Source organism: Drosophila bipectinata, chromosome XL (genome assembly GCF_030179905.1).
Source record: "Drosophila bipectinata strain 14024-0381.07 chromosome XL, DbipHiC1v2, whole genome shotgun sequence".
NCBI classification, from domain to species: Eukaryota; Metazoa; Arthropoda; class Insecta; order Diptera; family Drosophilidae; genus Drosophila; species Drosophila bipectinata.
Genome location: NC_091734.1, coordinates 13,309,707 through 13,332,029, shown reverse-complemented (window position 1 = coordinate 13,332,029; position 22,323 = coordinate 13,309,707). Strand labels below are relative to the sequence as shown.

Below are 22,323 nucleotides of genomic sequence, written 5' to 3'. Positions count from 1 at the left end.
ATGTTTAAGGGGGGGGAGGATTCACAAAAACAAAGTCCGAGAGAAAATAGAAAAGTAAAAAATAGTTAAGAGCTGATCTAGTCGGTTGAACTACCAGACCAAGTTAATATCCGCTAAGTATATCAAGATAATTATACGATTTTTTTGTTTTTGTTTTTTTTTAATTTTAAAACCTGAAACTGAGCGAATATTTGAAAATAAACAATATATAGTCTATAAGGATAGTGGATAGAGGCTTAGCTTTAGGCTTCCCCTGCCGCCTGTTATACACACACACATCTACACGAATACAGTATACCCTGGAGAAGTCTGGACTTTGGGACATGTAGTATTCCATGTAGCTGGCAGGTATGCAGGAATGGGGCGAGTAGGCCATTGATATATACAGGGGAATGAGGGTTGGGGATCGGGATTGGGACTGGATGGGAGTATCCTAAGATCACTTTATCACTTACCGATCTCTCGGCATTGGTCGCCCTTCCAGTGCGGCTTGCACTGGCACTGGACGTAGTTGCCGCTGGTCAGGGCACAGGACACACTGTTGGCAGCATCGCAAGGACACTGACGACAGGCGCCGTTCTGGTCGCGATAGTGGAGTGGGGCGCAGGTCTCGCACGAGTTGCCGGTGTAGCCGGATGGGCAATGGCATACCTCGATGTCGGTGGCGAATTGAGCTCCCGGGCCGGCAGGGGTCTGGGAGGCTGTCTCCAGGATGACATTACCGATCGATGTCCTATCGGTGGGCACCATGGGCGTGGCGTAGATGAGAATGTGCTCGAGGTTGGTCAGCACGGTCATAAAGTCCTGCCGGGTGGCGGGACGTACCGAGCCGGCCTCCCGTCGCTGCCACCGCTCGTCCTCGTGCAGGCGCACCGAGAAGTCCACCTTGTCGGAGTCTTCGTCGGGTCGCGACCAAATCAATTCCAGGCCATTGCCAATCAGGAGCACGTCCTGACCATGCTTGTACTTGGCGACGGAGGAGGACTTCACTTGCAGGGTGTACTGCAGCAGGCCGCCGTAAGAGAGCAGCTGGTTGCCCAGGACACGGCCTTGCAGGCTCCAGTACTTGTCCGTATACGAGGGGTAGGAGTAGGTGTACATGTTCTGGGCCACATCATAGTCCAGGTTCTGGGTGTCGACGACATCGCCCAGGCTGTCGGTCAGCAGGGGCGGGCTGCTGATGAAGTCCTCGGGTATCTGTTGGCGGTACAGCTCCACGGATCGGCACTGGCTGGTCAGGCCGGAGCAGTAGCACTCCTTGCAGCCCTCTGCATGCAGCTGGGACAGTCCGTAGGTTCCGGGACGGCACTGGTCGCACCGATCTCCGATCACATTCTGCTTGCACTGGCAGTAGTTGCCCCGGCAGGTGGTCGTTCCCTCCGGCTGGCAGTAGACGGTGCACTCGCCAATGGTCTGGTTACCTGCATCCGGATCCGGGCGTGGTGGCTCGTAGCCGCCGTCCGGTTGGCAGTCGTAGGGTGTGCCGCGGGATGGATTGCCCACATAGCCGGGCAGGCAGCGGTCGCAGCTGGGTCCCTCGGTGTTGTGTCCGCAATCCTGGAAAGACGGCAAGGATATAGACAGGGACAGAAGGACAATTGGGAGATACTTACGAGGCACTCGCCGGTCTCACTGTGGCACTGATTGGAGTGACCGTTGCACTCGCAGGGCACACATAAGCCCAGGTAGATGCCCTCCTCGGGGTCGCGTCGGTAGCCGGGGGCGCAGGTCTCGCAGGAGAGGCCGGTGTAGCCGGGCGGGCAGCGGCACTGCTCCACTTCGACGGCGCGCTGGGTGCCCAGATTGGTGGCCGTGGCCGTGTCGAGGCTGACCTGCTGCAGGGAGCCCTCCTGGGTGCTGGTCGTGTACGTGGCCTTGATGTAGATCGCCTTGATGTCGCTGAGGGCCATCAGGACGTGCGGCCGCTCGGCAAAGTGGCCGTCCGTTCGCTGCCAGGCGCTCTCCTTGATCTCCACGGCGTAGGTGTTGGACACGCTGGGGCTAACCGGTGACTTGCGGTAGTGGATGAGGGTCATGTCCTCGCCACTCCTGATCACCACGTCGGGAGCACTGTTGCGCGACATAATGCCGCCGGGCAGGGGGCTGTAGCTGAGGGTGTAGCTCAGTTTACCGCCATAGGCCGTCAGTTTGTTGCCCAGGAATCCGGCCGGCAGGCTCCAGTAGAGGGTGTCGCCACTGTTGTCCGCCGATCCGCTGAATCGCAGGCCCTCCGGCGTGACGTCGTTCAGCCTCAGGGCGTTGATGTTCTCGCGTCCGGTATAGCCGCGCACCAGCTGGAAGCCATGATCCACGCGGGAGCGACCGAAGGTGCTGGTCACCTGGTCACGCGACCAGGTGCTGCTGCCACAGTCCACGTTCAGGCCGCTGCAGAAGCAGTCGATGCAGCCGCCGTAGGTGAAGGAGTTCAGGTGGAAGCTGTTGGCCGCACAGGAGTCGCAGTGCTCGCCCACGACCTTGTCCTTGCACTGGCACCGTCCGTCGGCCATGATCTTGTAGGTGCCATCCATGTTGCACGACGTTTCCGGAATCTTGCGGCAGGGATCACCTATGAGGGGGTTACCCTGGTAGCCGGCGGCACAGCTCTCGCACCGGCGTCCCGTGTATCCCTCGTGGCAGTTGCAGAGGACGTCTCCGTCCGGTCGCTGCTGGCAGCCGCTGGCGTAGTTGTTGCTGCCACTCTGGGGGCAGGGGCACTCGCGGCAGGCAATGCCGCGTCGCGGATCGCCGTAGGTACCGGCCGGGCAGGGTTCGGGGGTGAAGGGCACACAGTGTCCCAGCCAGGAGCCACCCGGCTGACGGGTATAGCCCGGAGCACAGGATTCGCAAGAGTCGCCGACATAGCCAGGCGGGCAGGCGCACTTCTCCACCAGGGCGACACTGCCCAGGCCCTTATCGGCGGTGCCGGCGGAGTCCAGAACGATGTTGATCAGCTCCACCTCGCGGGCGGTGCTGTCCAGGTAGCCGAGACGGATCAGGATGTTGTCCACGTTGGCCAGCACCATCATGATCTCCTCGCGGGTGGCACGGCGTCCGTCCGGTTTCTGCCAGCCGCCGGGCAGGAAGGGAATGCTGATCTTGTTGCTCTGGCCGACGCTGGTGTGGACGCGATGGGTCAGGGTGTAGCGGTTTCCGGTGATGATCACATCCGGGCCGGAGACAGGGTTGCCGTGGCCCATGTAGCTCACCTCGTAGCGCAGGTTACCGCCGTAGGACTTCAGCTGGTTGCCCATGTACTCGGTGGGCAGGGCCAGGTAGGGGGTTTCCCGGCCGCCGAACTGAACGTTCGAGGCACGGAACTGGATGCCGTGGTGCATGGTGACCAGATCCTGGCCAGTGGCCTCGTTGATCACGATCTCGCGGTAGGGGCTCAGCTCCACGCTGACCACCTGGTGGGAGAGGATCGGCGGCTGGATGGCGTAGGTGAAGAGGTTGGCGCTGTCGCAGGACTCGGCCACGCCGAAGCAGAAGCACTTGACGCACTCATCGGCGCTGCGGGCCAGCATGTTGAAGAATCCGTTCTTGCAGACGTCGTGGCGGACGGGGTTCACGGTGACGATCGTGTCCGGAGTCACGAAGTGGGTGCCGCGGGTGTTGATGATCTCGCAGGAGTAGGCGCCGCTCTCGCTGGGCCGCATATCCGGGCAGTGGAGGGTTCCAGTGCCACCCACGCTCTTGGACTCACACTTCTCGGGCACATGGCCCCAGTTGAGGCGCCACACGATGGTCGGGGTGGGGTTGCCGGTGGCCACGCAGGTCAGGTCCAGGGACTCGCCCTCCAGCAGGGATTTCAATGGTGGCGGCGGGCGGATGGGATTGGGAGCAGCTAAACGGGGATTACAGGATTATTGAAGGACCCTGGTCACTGGTCCAAGAAAGAGGTACTTACCGCATCCAATCTCATCGGTACCGTCCAGACAATCGTTGACATCGTCACACTGGAAGCTCTTGGGGATGCAGTGTCCGCTTCGGCAGCCAAACTCGTTGTATCGGCAGGGGGCGCCACTGGGCTCCGGGTCGCAGGAAGCCTCATCGGAGTTGTCGCCGCAATCGTTCTCACCGTCACAGCGCCAGGTACGGTCCACGCACTTGGAGTTGGCGCACATGAACTGGTTCGGCTGGCACTTGCGGCCATGACTGCAGCTCTGCTCGTCGGATCCATCGGAGCAGTCGGGGGTTCCATCACAGATGCCGGTCTTGTCGATGCACTCGCCGTTCATGCAGGTGGCCTGGTACTCCGAGCAAGCTGAGGATGGCCGGGCGAACAGATCGGTGTTGTCTGTCAATGATCAGAAATATATATATTAGTATTGTGATGGACACGGACTTTGTCACCAATCTTACCACGCCATTGAGCCAAAGCGGCATGGGTTTGGGGGGTAAAGTAGAGGATATTGATTATTTTTAAAAATAAACCCAAAGTCAAGATCACAAAGGATCACAATGGACTATAAATCCTACCTAGACCGAAGAACTCGAGATCGATGTGGGGCACTGTGCCATAGCGAATTCGATTCGAGCGCACCTCCTCGTACTTGTGTACGCCCCAGGCTGCTTGCAACGATTAAAGGTCCCCCCCGATTAAGTGGAAGCCCCCGATTTTCTACCCACTTGGGGCTTGAGGTGATACTTACATCGTTCAACGTTCAGGTCGACAGTGACCCGCTGGCCGGGGATGTAGCTGGCGTAGCCGACAGCCTCACAGACATAGGTGCCAGAGTCCTCCACCTGAGAATAGAAGAATAAGAAGCAAATGGTTAGTAATATAATAGAAGGAATATAAGATAATGATAAAAGTACGAAGTGGATCAGCGTTTTAGACCTTGGGAAGGCCATATCTTGGTCAATTTGCACCCAATCCTTGAGACAAATACCTCAAACGATTTCTGGAAGGATTCTCCTCAATCCTGCATTAAAATCTAAAAATATAATTTTCCATGCGATTTTTTCGAATTTTTCTGATGGACCCCCTTGAAAAATGAGGAAAACCGTGAGGAGTGACTTTGGACCCCTTGGGAAGGCTATATCTTGGTCAATTTTGACCCGATCCTTGAGAGGAAAACCTCGAACGATTTCTAGGCAATGTCTCCACGATTTTACTTTAAAAATAATTCCCTTTCTATTTTCTAAAATATTTTACGATAAGTTTTTTAGTTTCAAAAGTTTGTACTCACTCGAATATTGGGAATCTCCAGACGTCCATTGCGATCGGTGAAGCCAGGAGGCAGAGGGCGTCCGCCGGGACGAGACCACTTGACCTTGGCGCGGGCAGGACCCTCATCTCGGCAACGGAAGATGACCTCGCGACCTGTGCGATTCACACAAAATGCCATTAGGATAACGATTGAAAGGAGGAGCAAAGTCAAGGCGAGCAATTAGGGATATCGGGGGAAACGGGTTCTATAGGCTTTACAAGGAGGCTAAATGCAAAACTCTTGAGTAGATTACTGCGAGAGTGGAGGGGATAGGGTGATTTGAATTTCGACGTAATGTACAACTCCACTCCGAGCCAATCGATCGTTGCTGTGGTTCGTGCAGTTTTCGATGTGCTGGGGACTTGCTGTTGCAATTGGTATTCTGTCCAGGTGCTGGTCGAGGAGTATCCTCTACTACATATGCATAAAGTGAGTGTTGTTAGGCCAACTTACCCTCCCTAATATATCCTGGGTTTATTTATATTTTATATAGAATTGGGTTTGATTTTGATTGGTTGGGTTAAGCATTAACGAGAACAGAGAACGGCAATTAGGATTTTCCAAACAAAAAGTATTTCAAAAATTTGTATATATCAACAGAATGTTACTGAACAAAATCTCGATTTCTGGTTGTAGTACTTTCTTTTGTGGAATTGGAAAAGCATAAGTTGTATGGATTAGTCTGGCATACTTACTCTCCTTGATGATCTGGCTGTCGGGATAGGTCTTCAGGTTCAGTTTGTTGGATCCGCGTCCCGGACTGGGTTCAGCAGCTGATGATGGAATAATTCAAGTATATTAGTAATCTTGTAAAAAATATCATATGATTTATTAATAAGGTGATTTCAACTAAAACTTAAAGAGATGTGTTGGTCAGCCATAGCCCTTAGTTTCTCTCGGTTTTAGTAACTACTTCTGGGGGGGAAGAAAAGCCAAACGGTGTGGTAGACGGTTATGTTTTGTTCTTTTTTTTTTGGTTTTGTGGCACGTTGGGTCGCTGGGCCACTTACGATCGATTTCGTTGCTAACTGACTGACCGCAGTCGGTCTCATCGCTGCTGTCGTAAGGACAGTCGATTCGTCCATTACAGCGCAGCCCCAAGGATATGCAGGGCCCATTGTCGCACCTGAACGCCGTGGGCGGGCAGATGATCCGCAACGGTGGTGCCGGGGTGGTACTAGTCGTTCCCACAGTCGTTGTGGTTAGAGTGGTGATGATGGTGGGGCTACTCGTTGGCGCTGGATGATAACCTTATATATGTGGCATATACATAAGCGAGCAAATGATGATATGATGATGGTTACATAGATCAGGGGAGTGGTTTATCAAGAGGTTCAAAGTTCAAAGCAAATCAGAAAAGTGAACATTAAGTTTCTTAAAAAAAATTTAAAACTTGGCAGGGTGAATAGCTACGAAAAATGAATACCTTTGATAAATGAACTCAAGTCTAAAATGAACACTTCGAGTCTACTTATCATAATGAATAGCTTTGAAAAATGAACAGGTTTGCAAAATGAAGACTTCTATTCATAGAAAGTAAGCTTCTAAATGAATACCTTTGCTAAATGAATACCAAATAGGAACTCAAGTCTAAAATAAACACTTTGAGTTCACTTCTAATGAATAGCTATGAATAATGAACACTTCAGCAGATGAGTGTTCATTTTGCAGATGAACACTTTCTTCAAAAAGTAAGCTCTAAGCTTAAAGAACAAAGCAAAATGAACCCTTGTTTAAAATGAACCCTCTGAGTTCACTTCTCATAATGAACACTCTTTTTTATGGTTCACTTTCCTCCCAATTTAAAGCCCTTCCTATAAGCATTTCTTTATAACCCAAACTTACGACAATTGTATTCATCGGAGCTGTCCATGCAATCGGTGCGTCCATTGCAGCGGGCGGTCAAGCTGACGCACTGACCATTGTTGCAGCGGAACTGGCTGGGCAGGCATTCGTGGGAGGCGCCGCAGTTGAGTTCATCGGATCCGTCACGGCATTGGGTAATGCCATCGCAGGTGGAATGATCGGGCACACAGTCACCGTTTTGGCAACGGAATTGGTTGGGAGCGCAACCTAGGGTTAAAATAGCAAACCGAACTCATTAAAATATGAACTTGTAGAGATACGAAAACTGCTACAACATCTGGAAGTACAAAGGATTATAATTTTCGCTCTATAGGATAACCAAAAACAGTGCCTTTTATATTTAAAGCATGCAGATATGTTACGAAAAAAAAATCATTATAATATACCAATAGTCTAGATATCTAGATCTAAAGCTGCTAAAAAAATAATAAAAAAATTAAACTAAGCTGTTTATTAACCAATGCAATTCTGCTCATCGGAAAAGTCACGACAGTCGTAGTATCCATCACAGTGCTGAGTGGTATTAATGCAGAACTGGAAATCAAAGCAGAGGAACTCGTGATCCTTGCACTGGATGCCAGTACCTATATATATCACCAGTATTTAATGTTTTCAAGGGGTGGTATGATGGATATTTTTTTTAATATGGATAAGTGTGGGTGCACAGAAAAAAAATCAAATTGATTGCATAATGAAAGCAAAGTGAAAGGAGCGGTGAGAGAGAGAGAAAGAGAGAAAGGTGAGAAGAGAAAGTATTAGCAAATGAAAAAAGCATTACGAATACAATTATTTGTATAAGTACAAACGACACTCAAGTGTGGCAAGAGTAGCTGAAAAGTGCTTCCAAAAAAAAAACCAAAAAAAAAAGAAACAGAGAAGAGAAGAGTATTCTTCCAAAAAATTATATCCTTTCCCGCAATTAAACATCCTTCCCATGGTATGAGTATTGGTGACGAAAGACTTACAGTTGGCCTCATCGGAACCATCCTCGCAGTGATTCCGACGATCGCAGCGTTCACTCTCCGAGTAACACCTGCCGCTGGGGCACTTGTGCTGCGGACATGGCAGTCCTCCCAAATCCGATCCCGAACCCGAACCCGATCTCGGATACGAGTGGGACGGGCAGTCCATTTCGTCACTGTGATCCGAGCAGTCGATATGCCCATTGCATCTGGCGGATCGATTCAGACACGAAGCATCGCAGTAGAACTGATCGGCCGTGCAATCGCTGGGTGTTAGTACATTGGTGGCTATATATATCCGATATATAGCAAGGTCATGGCATTATGCATTGATGGTGTGTTTTGGTTGTGGGATGCGTGGTTGTATGTTTTGTGTGTATATTGTTTTTTTTTTTACAGATGTGGCAAGAAAGAGAGACAAGAAAGCTGAATGTAAAAGGCTGCTTGGCATTCTTGAGCTTAAGCATTATTTTTGATGGAACTTATGGACTATACCAACCTGCATCCAATTGGGGAGACACTTACGTACTATATCTTAACTTATGATAAATGATATTATTGGGTTATACAGTTATCCTTTACAATATAATTTACCATTGCTCAGGCAGATCTCATCGGATCCATCAGTGCAATCTTCGATATCATTGCAGTATAACCTGGAATCGATGCACTCGAGATTTTCGCATTGCCATTCATATGGCTGGCAACGTCTCGGTATTGGGTATATTGGTGGTATTGGTTGTGTTGTTGTCGGTTGTGGGGCAGTGTTCACTGTATTTCCATGTGATGTGATGTGATGGTCGTGTGTGGTAATGTGTGGATTAACAATCAAATGGAACGACAAGACAAAACAAACGATCAACGAACGAATGCACGGCAGTTAATTAGCACAAGCACACTGTTGGAAAAGTAGGGTTAGGGAAATTAGAGATGGGAAAAGATCAAGAAAATATCTGAAAGGATTTCGAATTTGGAATAGATCTAGTTGGAAAAGATAGATCACACTATCCACTATGGAAGAGACTATAGGACGATAGATCGATGGTGTGGTTTGGTTTGGTTTACCCGGACAATAGAGTTCATCGTTGCCATCGCGACAATCGCGCTTGCCATCGCATCGCAGCTTCCTATCGACGCAATTACCATCGCAGACTATCGTATGTATCGGACAGTATTTCTTATCTTGAAATCACAATAAATAGTAATATTTTTGCAATCAATATAATCAAGAGAACTGATGATCAAAGTCTACGCCAGCGGAAGTGACTGCTACTAAAAAAATATTTCCAAAATCAAGCGACCCAAAAGCAAAGCATCAAAACTACCAAAATGGGTGGGGGTTTTTGGGGGGGCGCGGAGGTTTCGGTTGGGGGGGGTGGGTTTAGTGGTTGGATGGATCTTACCGCAGTGACGCTCGTCGCTGCCGTCGGCGCAGTCGGCAGTGCCGTCGCAGCGCTGATTGCTTGCCACACACTCGCCCGTGTTGCAACTGGTCGGGATTACGGCGATGAATATCGGTTAGCGATGGGCACGTGAAATGTTTTAAAAGTTGTTGTTTTTGGTGGTGGTTGTGTTGATTGTTGTGGTTGTGGTGGTGGTGGTGATGTGTTGGATGTAGATGTAGTTGTGTATTGAGGGACATGGAAGAGGAGAGAAGATGATTATGATACGAAAGGATTTGAGTGGGAGTTGGGTGTTTAGAGGGTTATCGATTATATCGATAGTTTTAAACAAATATCGATAGGTGGGTTAGAATTTATGATAAAATGGGTTCATGGGTTAGGTGACTTATGGATGGTAAATGGCTTACAGATAGGCATCGTCGCGGCAAAAGTGACAGTCGCGCTCGTCTCTGCCGTCGCGGCAATCGGAAATACCGTTACACAGATGTTCGCGTGGCAGGCAGTAATCGTCGCATTCGAACTCGTTCTTTAGACAATGGTCTGTGGAATGATATATGTGGGCGAGAAGTAGTAGGTGAGAGTTTGGGTGAGCGATAGGTGGATAGATGTTTTGGAGATGGACTGATTGTATGTATATAGGGTTGTCATCGCGCGACTGATTGAGGTTAGCACCTGGATCCTGGGGGGTTAGGCCCGTTTCGATCGGGGTCTTTACCTGTATAGGCGGGACAATCACGCTCGTCCGTTTCATCGTCACAGTCCAATTTGCCATCGCATTGCTTCTCAATTGGCAGGCAACGACCGTAGTCGCATTCAAACTGAAGTATATCGCATTCATTCAGCGGATTGTTGTCCGGGTCGGGGTCTGTGTGGGTGTGAATTTTGTGTGTATGTGTGTGTGTGTGTGTGTGTGAGTGTGGGTGTGTGTTTGGTGTATGAAAAGTTGGAAAAATATAAGATAAATGATCAGGAGATTGAGAGAGATAGTTCAAGCTATAGATCAACTTGCGATAGGAATTATAGTCAAGACTTTAAAGCTCTGAATTCTAAGATGATCTGGCAACTCTTTTCTCTGTAAATTAGAGTGACCAGACCAAAGTATTTTCAATAAAACAATTAAAGCTCAACTAGAATCCCAAACAGAGAGCTATAGATGAACATTGTAGGTGGTATAGAATGGATTGGGTGCGGTACCATAATCTACGTAGTTGTCGGTGGGGCAGTTATCTTCGTCGGCGCCGTCGGCGCAGTCGACAATTCCATTGCAGTACTTGTAGCCCTCGATGCAGCTGCCATCGCCGCACTGGGTCTGATGTTTCATACACTCAACCCCCAGACGGCTCTTATTGAACCTGCCATGGCCAGCTGGTTGACAGGATTTGGGATCAGAATCGGAGTCGGAGGCGGGGATTCAGAGTCAGAGTATCGGGTATTACAGGATTATAGATTGTATTGGTTTTTTTTTTTGATACGGGATCGGGCGCAGAGAGAGAACAAAATAGAAAGTAAAGTTAGCAACAAAAGTTGATAGAAATGGGTGGGGGGGCCTGGGGGCAGGATTAAGGAGGTTTCGAGGATAAGGCACTAGCTGTTAGCAGTTCAACCAATTAGCAAAGGCTACCTACGAATCTAGGTTAGGTTTTTGGAACTCAAACTCACAACTTAAAGCTAAGTTTTAATAAATTTGACCAAAGAGCTTGTGTTATATATAGTTGTGTATGTAGAGAGCAGTGATCGAGGGAGGAGAGTGTGTGATCGATAGATAGAGATGGTACTTACGGCATGCACTTTCGTCACTGCCGTCGAGGCAATGCGATTTGCCATCGCAAACTTTCTCCTTTTCAATGCAACGTCCCCCTCGCAGGCATTTGAACTAAGGGAAAGCATGAAAATGTGTGTTGGTTTTTTTTTTGTACAGGTGCGCCAGGTGTGTGAATGAGGTAGGGTGTGTGGTAGGAGGAACTAAAGTGCTTTTTAGGTTTCGATAACATATCGATAGAATTTAAAGCTAAAGCTAATTGAAATCGAATAGAATCTAAAAAGCACTTTTTTTTTTTTGTTTTTTTTTTTGGACTCTGTAGGTGGTGCTGCCTGAGGTCTCACCATATCGCCACTGCAGTTGCATAGCTCATAGTCCTCGTCTTCGTTGTGGTCACAATCGGGGATACCGTCGCAGACGCTCTCAATCGGAATGCAGTCGTGATTGTGGCACGCGAATTCAGTGTTTTCGAGGCAGATTCCTCCACCCCCCAACGATGACGACGATGAGGATGATGATGATGAGTTGTCTAAATGGGTGGTATGTATATGTTGTTGTTGTTTCGTATTGTAGTTGTTGGTTTGTAGGTGGTGTGATGATAGGTGGATACAACAAAACAATATATACATAATCGGTACATGATAGTTTCAAAAATAAAAAAAAAAAACAAGCCATAAAAATAGAACGAAACAAAAAGAGAGAAAAATAGAAAGGGCATATAAGCAATGTTTGTATGTACAAGTGACTCGTTTCGGAGGGGTTATATCAATTAAAAAAAATGAATATAAATTAAGTTCTAAGCTAACTAGCTTCGGGGATGGTCTGGATGGTTATAACTAAAGTAGGTTTCAGTGTTTCAAACATGGCATGCACTTCCGCTTTCTACAAAAATACCCCATAACGTAACTTAAACCTATATATGGAGGTTATCCAATTACCCGATTACCTGGTAATCACTTATGCTTGCTAGTCTTTAACTTTCAAATTTGTATTACCTTCTGGTAACTAGCAAGCATTTATGATTTTTTTACCCTTTACCCTGGAATGTATGCTACACTTTTTTTTGGCATTCGCTCAAAAGGACACCTACTCTTTACGCCAACTGTTGTTAATGGGTTAGTCGTTGTGGTTTCGATAGATGGATACGATGGTTGGGTCGCCGCCGGTCGCCTCGGTGGTGCATCCGTTGTTGTTGTCGTTGTCGTCCTTGGCGGGGCCCAGGTGGTGGTGGTGGTGGTTGTGGTGGTTCGTTGATTCAACGCACCGGGCTCGTCCCAGGGCGAGAGGGTGGTGACCTTTGGCGGTCGGCGAGTGGACACCGGACGCACATACTGATCACAGCCGAGCTCATCGCTCAGATCGTTGCAGTGATAGGATTTGTCGCAACGCAGATGCAATGGAATGCACACGTTCGTGGTGGTGCAACGGAACTGATTCGCCTGACAGGGATTCTTGGCATTGGCGTTGTGGTAGCTATTTTGCAGAATGTACTCGCCCTCGTCCTCCTCGTGGATCCAGCTGGACGGCGGACGACCGATTGGAATACCAACCCGATCTTCTTCACTAGATTGGGCTGGTGTTCGTTATACAATATTGACACAGGACAGGACGATACAAGAGGTACCACATGCATACCATTTGGTCGGGGTGTTAAAAATAGTAGTAATAGTTTTTTTTTGTTTTTTTTTTTGTATAATACATGCAATTTTGGGTTTAGTTTTTTTTTTTATCGTTCGGCCGTAGAGCATCATCATGGTTGTAGTTGTGGTGGTTGGGTAGTTCCGGATAATCGTTTCCAAGACGGGTTGACGTGCAGTTAATCGATTAATTTTGGTTTAAACATTCGATAACCACAACCAGGGGGATTTTTTTGTTTGTTTGGGGGGATGGTGGGGAAAAAGAAAATAAAAATTCATCGAGTTAAAAATAAAATTTAAATAAATCAATTTTTTACCAAACACATATAACACGGTTTTTTTTCGATAGATGGCTATCGCACACAAAGCGATAACAGGAAATAACGGCACAGGCAGAGAAAAAAAAAGAGAGAGAAAGAGAGTAGGGCAGGGAGATTTCAAGAAAAGGACACAGAGTAGACACCAAACACCAATTAATACATTTAGTTACCCACGAAGAAAAAGCGAAAAAAAAGCAAAAGATACAATAGAAAGAGACAAAAAAAACCAATCGAAACATTTTGGACTATCGAAACACGTAGCGCGCTTACCGCAGGCCAATTCATCGCTGTTATCGTTGCAATCGTAAATGTTATCGCACACCTGACGCATCGGTATACACTCGCCAGAGTGGCACTGAAAGTCATTGCTGCGACACTGCCCATCGTAGATATCGCCACCTGGCGACGACGATCGATCGATATTTATCGATAGCACGCGTTTTGTTAGTCTTTTCATGATAATTTTTATTCGAGCATGATGTGATGATCCAATGATATACTTTCTACTCACTTACCTTTGAACTTGGAGGAGAGAGCAACTAGAGAGCAACAAAGAATCTACTCACCATCGCAATAGCGTTCATCGGATATGTCCTCGGGACAATCGATGTTGCCATTGCAGAGCAGTTCCTTGGCAATACAAGTGCCATCGTCGCATTGCCATTTGTCGTACAGACAGGCTGCATTCCCCAATAAGAGAAGCAAAATTAAAAAAAAAGAAAAAGTTAAGATAGAGGTGGACGATTGCTGATTATCGAACACCTACGACAGCCCTCCTCGTCGGATCGATCGTGCGGACAATCGGCTCGACCATCACAGCGATGGACTATCGATATACAGCTTAGGTCACGGCAGGTGAACTTGCCCTTGGGGCATGAGTATCGTAGCTTGGGCACAACTGTACCACAAAAGCAGCATTATTTTTAAAAGGCAAAGAAATAGATAGTTACTTTCTGGTAAGAGCATAAAACTATCGATTTTTTCGATAGTTCTAAAGCTTTAGAGATGGGTGGATGAGATGGGATGGATGTATGGAACGTTACTCACTTCCGTCGCAGTGCTCCTCGTCGTCGCCTCCGCTGCAGTCTATGTGACCATCGCAGGTCTGACTAACACTAATGCAGCGCGTACCGTCACTACACTGATACTCCATAGCACTGCATGCGGTGGCTGTTAGTATTTGGTTTTAAGTTAGTTGTTGATTATTTTTTTAGTTGGTAGTTGGTATTTGGTAGATGTTGTGGTTGTTGTTGTTCGGGTTAGCATGGTTGGGGTTAAACAAGAGATATATAGAGAAAAAAATGTGGTTAGTCTATGGGATATCACTTTTCGGTTTTTGGTAACACCCTCTTCTTACATCTAAGTCTTAATCACTAAGTAAGCCACTTAAGTGTCTAGATTAAGCATAGCTATATGTCTATAATACTAGGTATTAGCACTGTCTAATCTTCTAGGTTCTCTACTAGAATTCAGTCAAAATAATCAAGGATATGTGTAGTTCGTCACTTACGGCAATCTTCGCTCTCGTCCTCGCCATCGGGACAGTCCTGTTTGTAGTCGCAACGTCTCCTCTCATCGATGCACTGGCCGTTGTTGCATCTGAACTCGTTCGAGGCACATTCTGAAAATAAAAAAAAAAGGAATGGAATACATTTTTAGATATCCACCTTGGTGTGACAGAGGACAGGAGTTGTTGATGGGCCTGCAATTAGATGACAACACCGGATGCAGTTTAACAAGCACATCCGCTACCCATCCCCCACCAGCAACTTGAAAGCAAAAGTTTGTTAGGTGTTTGTTGTGTGTGTGTGTGTGAGAATCCCGAAAAACCCATCCACCTCCTCCTCCGACGTCATCGTTAGCCACAGTTTCCTGTGCATGTTTGGATGGCTTTTGAACCCTTTTTTTGTTGAACCCCTCCGCTGGACTCCCGGACTCTCTTCGCTTAATATTTCATACAGCTTTTGGCTGTGAAATTTCTACAAAATATATTTGGATAATTTTGTTTTTTTTTTTGGCGCACAACAAGAAAGTGACACAAGAAGAGAGGGATTTGATTACAAGAAACAAGTACACAAGGGATAGATAACAAAGTGTTTTTTATTTTCAGAAGAGCCGCGAGCAGAGGCTAATTAAAAGCAAAGAAAAGTCACCCACCCAGCAGGGAGGTGGGTGGCAGCTGTAATCAGAGCAGCTTAAAGTAAAAGCCAATTCGGGAGTCAAACAATTAGCGGAATTTCTTTACCCCTACAAAGTTATATCTTTCAAAAAAAAAAAAAAAACACCAGAGTATTACATAATTGTTAACCCCAGACCCCCCCCCCCCCCATTCCAAACAGTCAACAATTTGTCATTTCGGGAAAAGGTAGAAAAAGTTAAATGCCACGAAACTGCAGTGAAAACTTAAGGCTTTACCCTTCCAAATACACAAATCGCCAAAGTTTTCGCCTTTTTCGGCAATTTTCAACACGAATACCTGACAATTTCATTGCGGACAGGAGGACAGGCGGACAGACGGACACACGGACACGGCAAAGGCGCCTCAAGACAATTTGCAAATATGATTGTTGTTTCTACGGCTGCTCCTCGCTTATTGACATTAAAGATTCAAAATAATAGTTACAGACAGGAGGAAGGGCTTGGATTCGGCTTCCGAATTCCAAAAGGTTGCTGGGCTCCAATTATTTTCGGCCCAGACGTGTGAATCCTAATCCTTTTGACGGCAAACAAGCTGCTGAGAAGAAACACAAAAAAAAAATTATAATCCCCAAGAATGGAAAACAAGTTCTGGGTTTGATGAAGGTGCAAATTGAATTAGGATAGTCGAGGCTTAAGTTTTCTTCATGTTTCTTTTTTTTTAAAGGTTTCTTTCTTTCAACCCGATGTGGCAGCTTGTTGCATCTACTTGCCTCACGTCCGAGTGTCGTATTTTTAACGCCTTGAAACTGGAATCTCCCAGTGACTTGCACTTGAACTTAAAGCGCAAAAAAAAAAAGCAGAGAAAACTCAATGCAGGTATTTGGAAAACAAAAACCTTGGGAAGACTCTCTCGGGTCGAGTCGAAAGGAAAGCCAAAAAATTCGAGCCGATAATTGATACATGGGGCGCCACCGCCACCGCCACTGCCGCAGCAGCAGCACATGGGGCATGGAAAACGCAAAAAGCCACAAACAAACAAGTTAAGCGATGGATGGAAAATGGAAAATGGGTTTGAGGTTTTCAAGAGAGAGTGGGTGTGGGTGGAGGTGTGGATGTGGGTGGTAGGTATGGTCTATCTCCGTGTAATGTGGGGTTAAGCTAAAAATTTCTTTCACTTTACCGCCAAACAAGATGGCAACAAAATTGTATAAAAATTCAGATGAGTTGTTGTTCTGGTAGCTTGTCGTTTAAGAGCAATTTGGCGACGAAAGAATAAAAAGTGTTTTTTGATTTGATTATTGCTCGTTAGCGCCAAGCCAAGGGCGCTTCATCTTCATTGAGTTTATCTCATCAATGGGGGGGTCGAATCATTAACTCGCTTTCAGTTAAGTGCTTTCTTGGCTTAAAGTCGGTATATACATAGTAAGCTTAAAGCCAAGAGTTAAATAAACAAGACTATTGCCATGCAAAAGCGTTATTACCTTAACCTTCCACTTAATTACGAAAACTATCAGCGATAAACATTCATTTCGCTTTTACTGTCAATGACTAATCGATTTCCGTTGCAAAAGGGTTCTAGCCCTCTCTAGGTAAGGGAAATGTCCTTATTTCCTGCTTTTCCCCCTCTGATTTCGATCGAGATCTAGCCTACATGGCGTATACGTGATGTCTCATATGCTTAATTACTTGTAAATGGGATATTAGTGCTCGGAAATGAGCCAGACATCTGTGGTTAATTATAGTTTATGTTTCTTTATGTTTCAAAAAAAAAAAAAAACACTTGCAATTTAAGTTGTTTGCTTAAATCAATCCCAACGCCATCAAATGTCTAACAACCATCATTCATGATCATATTCATCATCATATTCGTTTAGTTATTAGTGTTCCCAAAAACAGGCCACCATCCACAACCCCCCCCCACTTTTCCAAAATGCATGTCAAGTGGCAGAGACACTGAGTCTGGCTTGATTGATAGCTTGATTCATATTCAGATTCATATTCATATTCATGTGCTGTTCAGTGCTCCCTGTTCGGCTTTTTTTCGGCTATGCAAACACTACTCTACTAACCGGCAACTGGCAACTGGCAACTGCCAACTTGCAACAGTCGACGTCAAAATGGCAGCTTAACACGAAGCTCATGAATATGCACATACACATACTCGTACTCATACTCATACTATAATACTATATATATGTATGTATATATCCCCTATAGACCCATCCGATCGACCCTTAACCGCTTGCTGCAGCGCGTTATTTAATGAGTCATTAGCTTGGCTGGTCTGGGCATGGGCATGGGCATCATGGGGGTTAATGCAGCGGGGTCGGAGGTCATAAAGGTTGTGCCCCAGAGTGTTTAGTTTTGGTTGCAACTTCGGATGCGACGTTGAAGAAAGACAGGGTAACCGTGTCAAAAACCAGTGACAGTTGTCAGTGCAGGCACTGAGAGAAAAGTTGGCTAAGGTTTGAACTTTTTTTAATGGTTGGTATTTGAAGGGCCTAAGATCTAGTAAAGGCCTTGAAAATATTTTATTTCAATTTTTGTTGAATTTTTGAATCGGAAATCTTTTTTTTTTTGTTTCAGTTGTCTCACAGACTTACTAGTTGGGAATTATAAAGCCAAATTATTTAAAATCTTGGTTTTGTACTAAGAATCTTTGTTAAATAATCTTTAAAATATTTATTTTTCCTTTTTTTTCCACTCCAACAAAGAAAATAAGCTTATTTTCGTAGTTTTTGTTTAACAGAATTCCTAATTGGGAATTATAAAGGAAATATATGTGAAAAAGCTGCTGTTTGGTAAGAATTTTTAAAAATTTTTAAACAAAAATGTTGATATTTTTTTAAGATTTTTGTCTCACAGCATATCTGGTTAGGAATTCTAAGCCCTAAAACAGTAAAATAATTTCTTTAAAGTAGGAAATTGTGGTTAAATATTTCTTAAAATGTTTATTTCTCATTTTCTTTGAAAATCTTTAAAAAATCTTTAAGTAACTCAAGTTTTTATCTCAAGGAATTCCTGACTGAGAATTATAAGCAACAATAAACGTAAAATCGTATTTTTATGATTCAATTATTGTCTTTATAATCATAAATATCAGTTTTAAACCAAAAGCATAAATAGTAAATTATATTAATAATATTTTAGAATAATTTTCATAAATTCTTAAGCAATTTTTTTCAGTGCACAAGGTCTCTATGCTGCAGGGGGCGACAATTATGTGGCGTCTGCAGTTTTAAGTGCGCCTTTGCATGTGACTTTGTTTGCTCAAGCTCAAGCAGCGCCCTTCTTTGCCCACTAGAACCCTCCTCCTCTCCACCCTCTTAATTTTTTTTTTTTTTGCCCAACCCGGACCACCCCATTTTTCCGACGCTTCACCAATCTATTCCACATTTCACTTATTCATTTCGCAAAAACCGTAAACACACAATGAAAATGTCGCATAAATAATCTCACAAAACAAAAGCCAAGTTGGCCAGAAAATTGAGCAAAAGCGTCGACAACTTGTTGGCCAAAAAAAAACAAAAAAAAAAAAAAAATACAACAAACGGAAAGGGGGGGGTTTGGAAAAAAAATACCTGCGGAATCGATGAAATTGTTTGACGTTGGCATGTGTGCCCGGCACGCCTCCTTGTCTACCGGCCCATCCTGTCTGCGGGTTAAAGTTTTTCCACTGATTTGTCGCATTCCGGGCGCAATGTGACAAACGTTAATTTTTGTGGCTTGTTTTGCATAAACTTTTGCTGTAAGACATATCTTAACCCCCCCTCTTCCGAGGGAGGGTGCCCACTGCGTTGTCATTGCGTGCGTCGTCTTAGTTACTTTGGCAATTTATGGCAAATTAAATAAATTTATCATTTCCCAGGACAGTACAAGAGGGGGGCTTGGCCTCCCAGAAATGTTACAAAAATATTATAGACGCTTTTTCAGCCTAAAAGTATGCAAGCAGAAAATTACTGCATTTCTGTTTTATAAAATCTTAAAAAATCCCCAAAACATATATGGCCCGAAATCAAGGTAATGAAGAAATTAACTTTTCTAGAATAGACTTTTCTAGGAGTAAATCAAACTGAATACCAGATGACACCCACTAGTTGTTCTCTCGTCCTTCGTCCTTCTTCCTGGTCTCATCCTTTTAATCTTCTTTTGTCGCATGTTGCAAGTTGGTAGTTGCTGGTTGCAAGTTGCCAGTTACCAGTCACCAGTCACCAGTTGCCGCCTTCTTGGTCCTGCCACAAAGTAAAAGTGTCAGCGCGTGCCAGGCACCATCGACAAAGGACAAAGGATAAAAAGGACTACACAGAGAGAGAGAGGAAGAGAGAGAGTAGGTGAGTGCGATGGGAAACCAAAAACCAAAACGACTCCAAAAAAAAAAAAGAAACAAAAACCAAATGCAAGTTTTTCCAAACTTCCAACTCCGTTTCGTTTGCGTTTTCTGACTTGGTTTTCTCTGTTGCAAGTTTCTTAAATACTTTTGTGTGGCAAGGAGTGATGGGGCTGGGGTGACAAGCCGGGGGGGTACAACCACAGACACCACCAATAGCAGAAACAACAATCGACCGCAAAACCAAGCCGCAAAATGTCGGTGGCAACAATAACAACCAAATCGGCGGGCAGCAATTAATGACGCTTTTGGTTACCAAATTGGCCAAAAAGGCTTTAAAATAATTATGAAAAAAGTGCGATTGTGGTTGAGAATATAAAAAATAATATTTATAAAAAAAAAATATTATTTCCTTAAGTTTTAATTGAAAAATCGGTAAAGATAGTATAGTTTTAAGAGCTATAGCACCCTAGACTGTCGTTCAGGTAGGTGACGAACGTCCTTGGAGGGGTTCTAACTGGAATTCTTTTTTATTTTTTATGGAAAATGCCTTAATTTTTAATTTCAGTTTCTTCTTTAGTTTCTTTTAAATATTTAATAATAATTTTAGGGGCTATATCACCATAGACTGTCGTTTAGGTAGGTTACGAAAGGTATTTACAGAGTTTAAAGTACAATTTTTTTGTTTGTTTTTATTGGAAAATGTTTTCATTTTGAAATATTTTTTTAAATCTCATTTTTTCATTTTTTGTATCAAAAATATAATTTTATTATAATTTTCAATAATGTTTTTTCGGGGCGCAGAGACTAGATAACCATAGACTGTTGATCAGTTAGGTGACGAAAGGCACTCTTAGGGTTTTAAGAAGAATTTCCTTCAATTTTTTTCGTTTAAAAAAGCTCTTGTTTTGAAATATTTATTAAATATTAAATTTATAAAAATATTTAATAAAATCATAAGACCATCTTTAATTAATAACGCTGCCATACAATGTACGGCTTATATATCACAAACAAAATTTTAATTAAAATTTCCCTACATGTCTAAAAATATACCCCACATTGTAGAGTTTAAATATCAACAGAACAGGGCATGTGTGTCCAGAAAGCACCTACTGGTACCTAGTTTGTTTGCACAACATGTCGTATGCGTGATTTGAGTGACCTCCTCCCTCCGGAGTCCGGACTGTCTTTTGGTTTATGAGTTGATTTTGCAGGTGAAACAATGGCATATAAAATGCAATGCAAATATATGTAAATACATTAAATTCTTTCTCCTTTTTTTCCGGAATTTTTTATTTATTTATTTAATTTTCAAGTCTTGAAGGGGCGACGGTATGGAGAAGCAACAGAGGCAGTTGCAATGTCGTTGCTATCTTGTGATATATCGCTGAGCAATTAAATGTTATCGGGCCAGAGAGACGTCAGGCACATGCCCAGTTATACACACATACACATATATATCCCTCTAGATATATGTATGTATATATCTGTACATCCCATACATACACTGATGTAGGGGGAAAGGAGTAAGCCAGCCATAAGTAGGAAAATTGAAGCGACACGGTCAATCCAAAAATTGTCATTAATCATCGCTGCCAGGACACGCAATGCAAGGGTCTATACAGAGATGGGAGGGGAGGGGGGGAAAAGTGTCGCGACATAACCATAATAACCATTTTGTGGCCAAATATTTGTTGGCTTCTATGATTGGAACAGGACACGCTGTTCTCAGTCCTCAGTCCTCATCCCATCCACAAATTGAAGTTCATTGCCAAATTTCAAATGCAATGCGCGCGTGGCATATGCAAATGCCCCAAAAAATGTTGCATGCCCCTAAACGGAAACTTGCAGCCAGCCACAGCCACTGATCGATGGCCAAATGGGCGCCAGAGTTAGTCAAAAGTTAAGAGATTTGTGGCCCACCCCTCCCAAAAAATAATGATGATGTTGTTTTGCTTTTAAACTTCCAACGATTTCAATCAAAATCGAAATTGAAAAATATGCATGGGGGGGTGGGGGGAGGAAAACCGAACTTCCTGGCTCGCAAATGACTAACTTTTAAAAATTAATCTAAAAAAATGATTCATTGGAAGCCGCGTAATCGTTTAAATAAATATTAATGAAGCCCCCAACTCGTGGCATATTCAAATTCCTTCAAACCTCACTCGATTGGAATGCATCCATAAATTCAATTCTCGATTTTTTCAAGCCGATTCCGTTCCATAAAAGAAGAATTGACCGCTTCGGTCCATCTCAGATCTGTTCTGATTCTCCAGATTCTTTATTTTTCCCCCCTGTTTCCACCATAAGGAATATTAATGGGCCTACATTTTTGTAAGCAATTCATTCAGATTTGTTTTTGCGTCGGCACTGTCGGCACTTTTTATGCACCTCTCTATCGCTGATTCTATCTATTATTCTCTGTCTCTTTCTCTTGGTCTGTAGTTGTCTCTTTCTAATCTATATATCGTACACGATCGTCATACTTATGGCATCAGCTGTCGGCCGATGATGTCAAGCTGCCTGTAATAGCAATTACAAATCGTTCAAATGCATTTATTTTCAGACTAGAGTTTGACACTTGGAGAAAATATTTAAATATTTAGGAGTTTTTTTTTTTGAAATTTTTAAAAGTAAAATAATTAAATATATAGGAAGAAAATAAATTTTGATATATAAATAAAGAAGAATTAC

At 44.6% G+C, this 22,323-nt stretch overlaps 1 protein-coding gene across 26 annotated transcripts in view; it reads right to left on the bottom strand.

Annotated features, from left to right (window-relative positions):
• Positions 1–22,323, bottom strand: part of trol (terribly reduced optic lobes) — a 79,903-nt gene that overhangs the window by 14,826 nt on the left and 42,754 nt on the right. For 7 of the 26 annotated variants that reach the window (XM_070276595.1, XM_070276593.1, XM_070276604.1 and 4 more), the window contains 21 exons: positions 14,671–14,781; positions 14,208–14,330; positions 13,431–13,559; positions 12,294–12,776; positions 11,548–11,732; positions 11,224–11,317; positions 10,639–10,809; positions 10,160–10,309; positions 9,852–9,984; positions 9,445–9,530; positions 8,636–8,812; positions 8,045–8,329; positions 7,059–7,286; positions 6,224–6,463; positions 5,909–5,986; positions 5,667–5,681; positions 5,193–5,326; positions 4,653–4,746; positions 3,908–4,297; positions 1,614–3,844; positions 456–1,557 (listed from right to left, as the gene is read on the bottom strand). In XM_070276595.1, the coding sequence (XP_070132696.1) occupies positions 456–1,557; positions 1,614–3,844; positions 3,908–4,297; positions 4,653–4,746; positions 5,193–5,326; positions 5,667–5,681; positions 5,909–5,986; positions 6,224–6,463; positions 7,059–7,286; positions 8,045–8,329; positions 8,636–8,812; positions 9,445–9,530; positions 9,852–9,984; positions 10,160–10,309; positions 10,639–10,809; positions 11,224–11,317; positions 11,548–11,732; positions 12,294–12,776; positions 13,431–13,559; positions 14,208–14,330; positions 14,671–14,781 (6,639 nt within the window). Of the gene's footprint in view, positions 1–455; positions 1,558–1,613; positions 3,845–3,907; positions 4,298–4,652; positions 4,747–5,192; positions 5,327–5,666; positions 5,682–5,908; positions 5,987–6,223; positions 6,464–7,058; positions 7,287–8,044; positions 8,330–8,635; positions 8,813–9,106; positions 9,224–9,444; positions 9,531–9,851; positions 9,985–10,159; positions 10,310–10,638; positions 10,810–11,223; positions 11,318–11,547; positions 11,733–12,293; positions 12,777–13,430; positions 13,560–13,726; positions 13,841–13,926; positions 14,068–14,207; positions 14,331–14,670; positions 14,782–22,323 lie in introns of those variants that run through there. The other 19 variants (XM_070276601.1, XM_070276687.1, XM_070276640.1 and 16 more) reach the window with 16 other exon arrangements.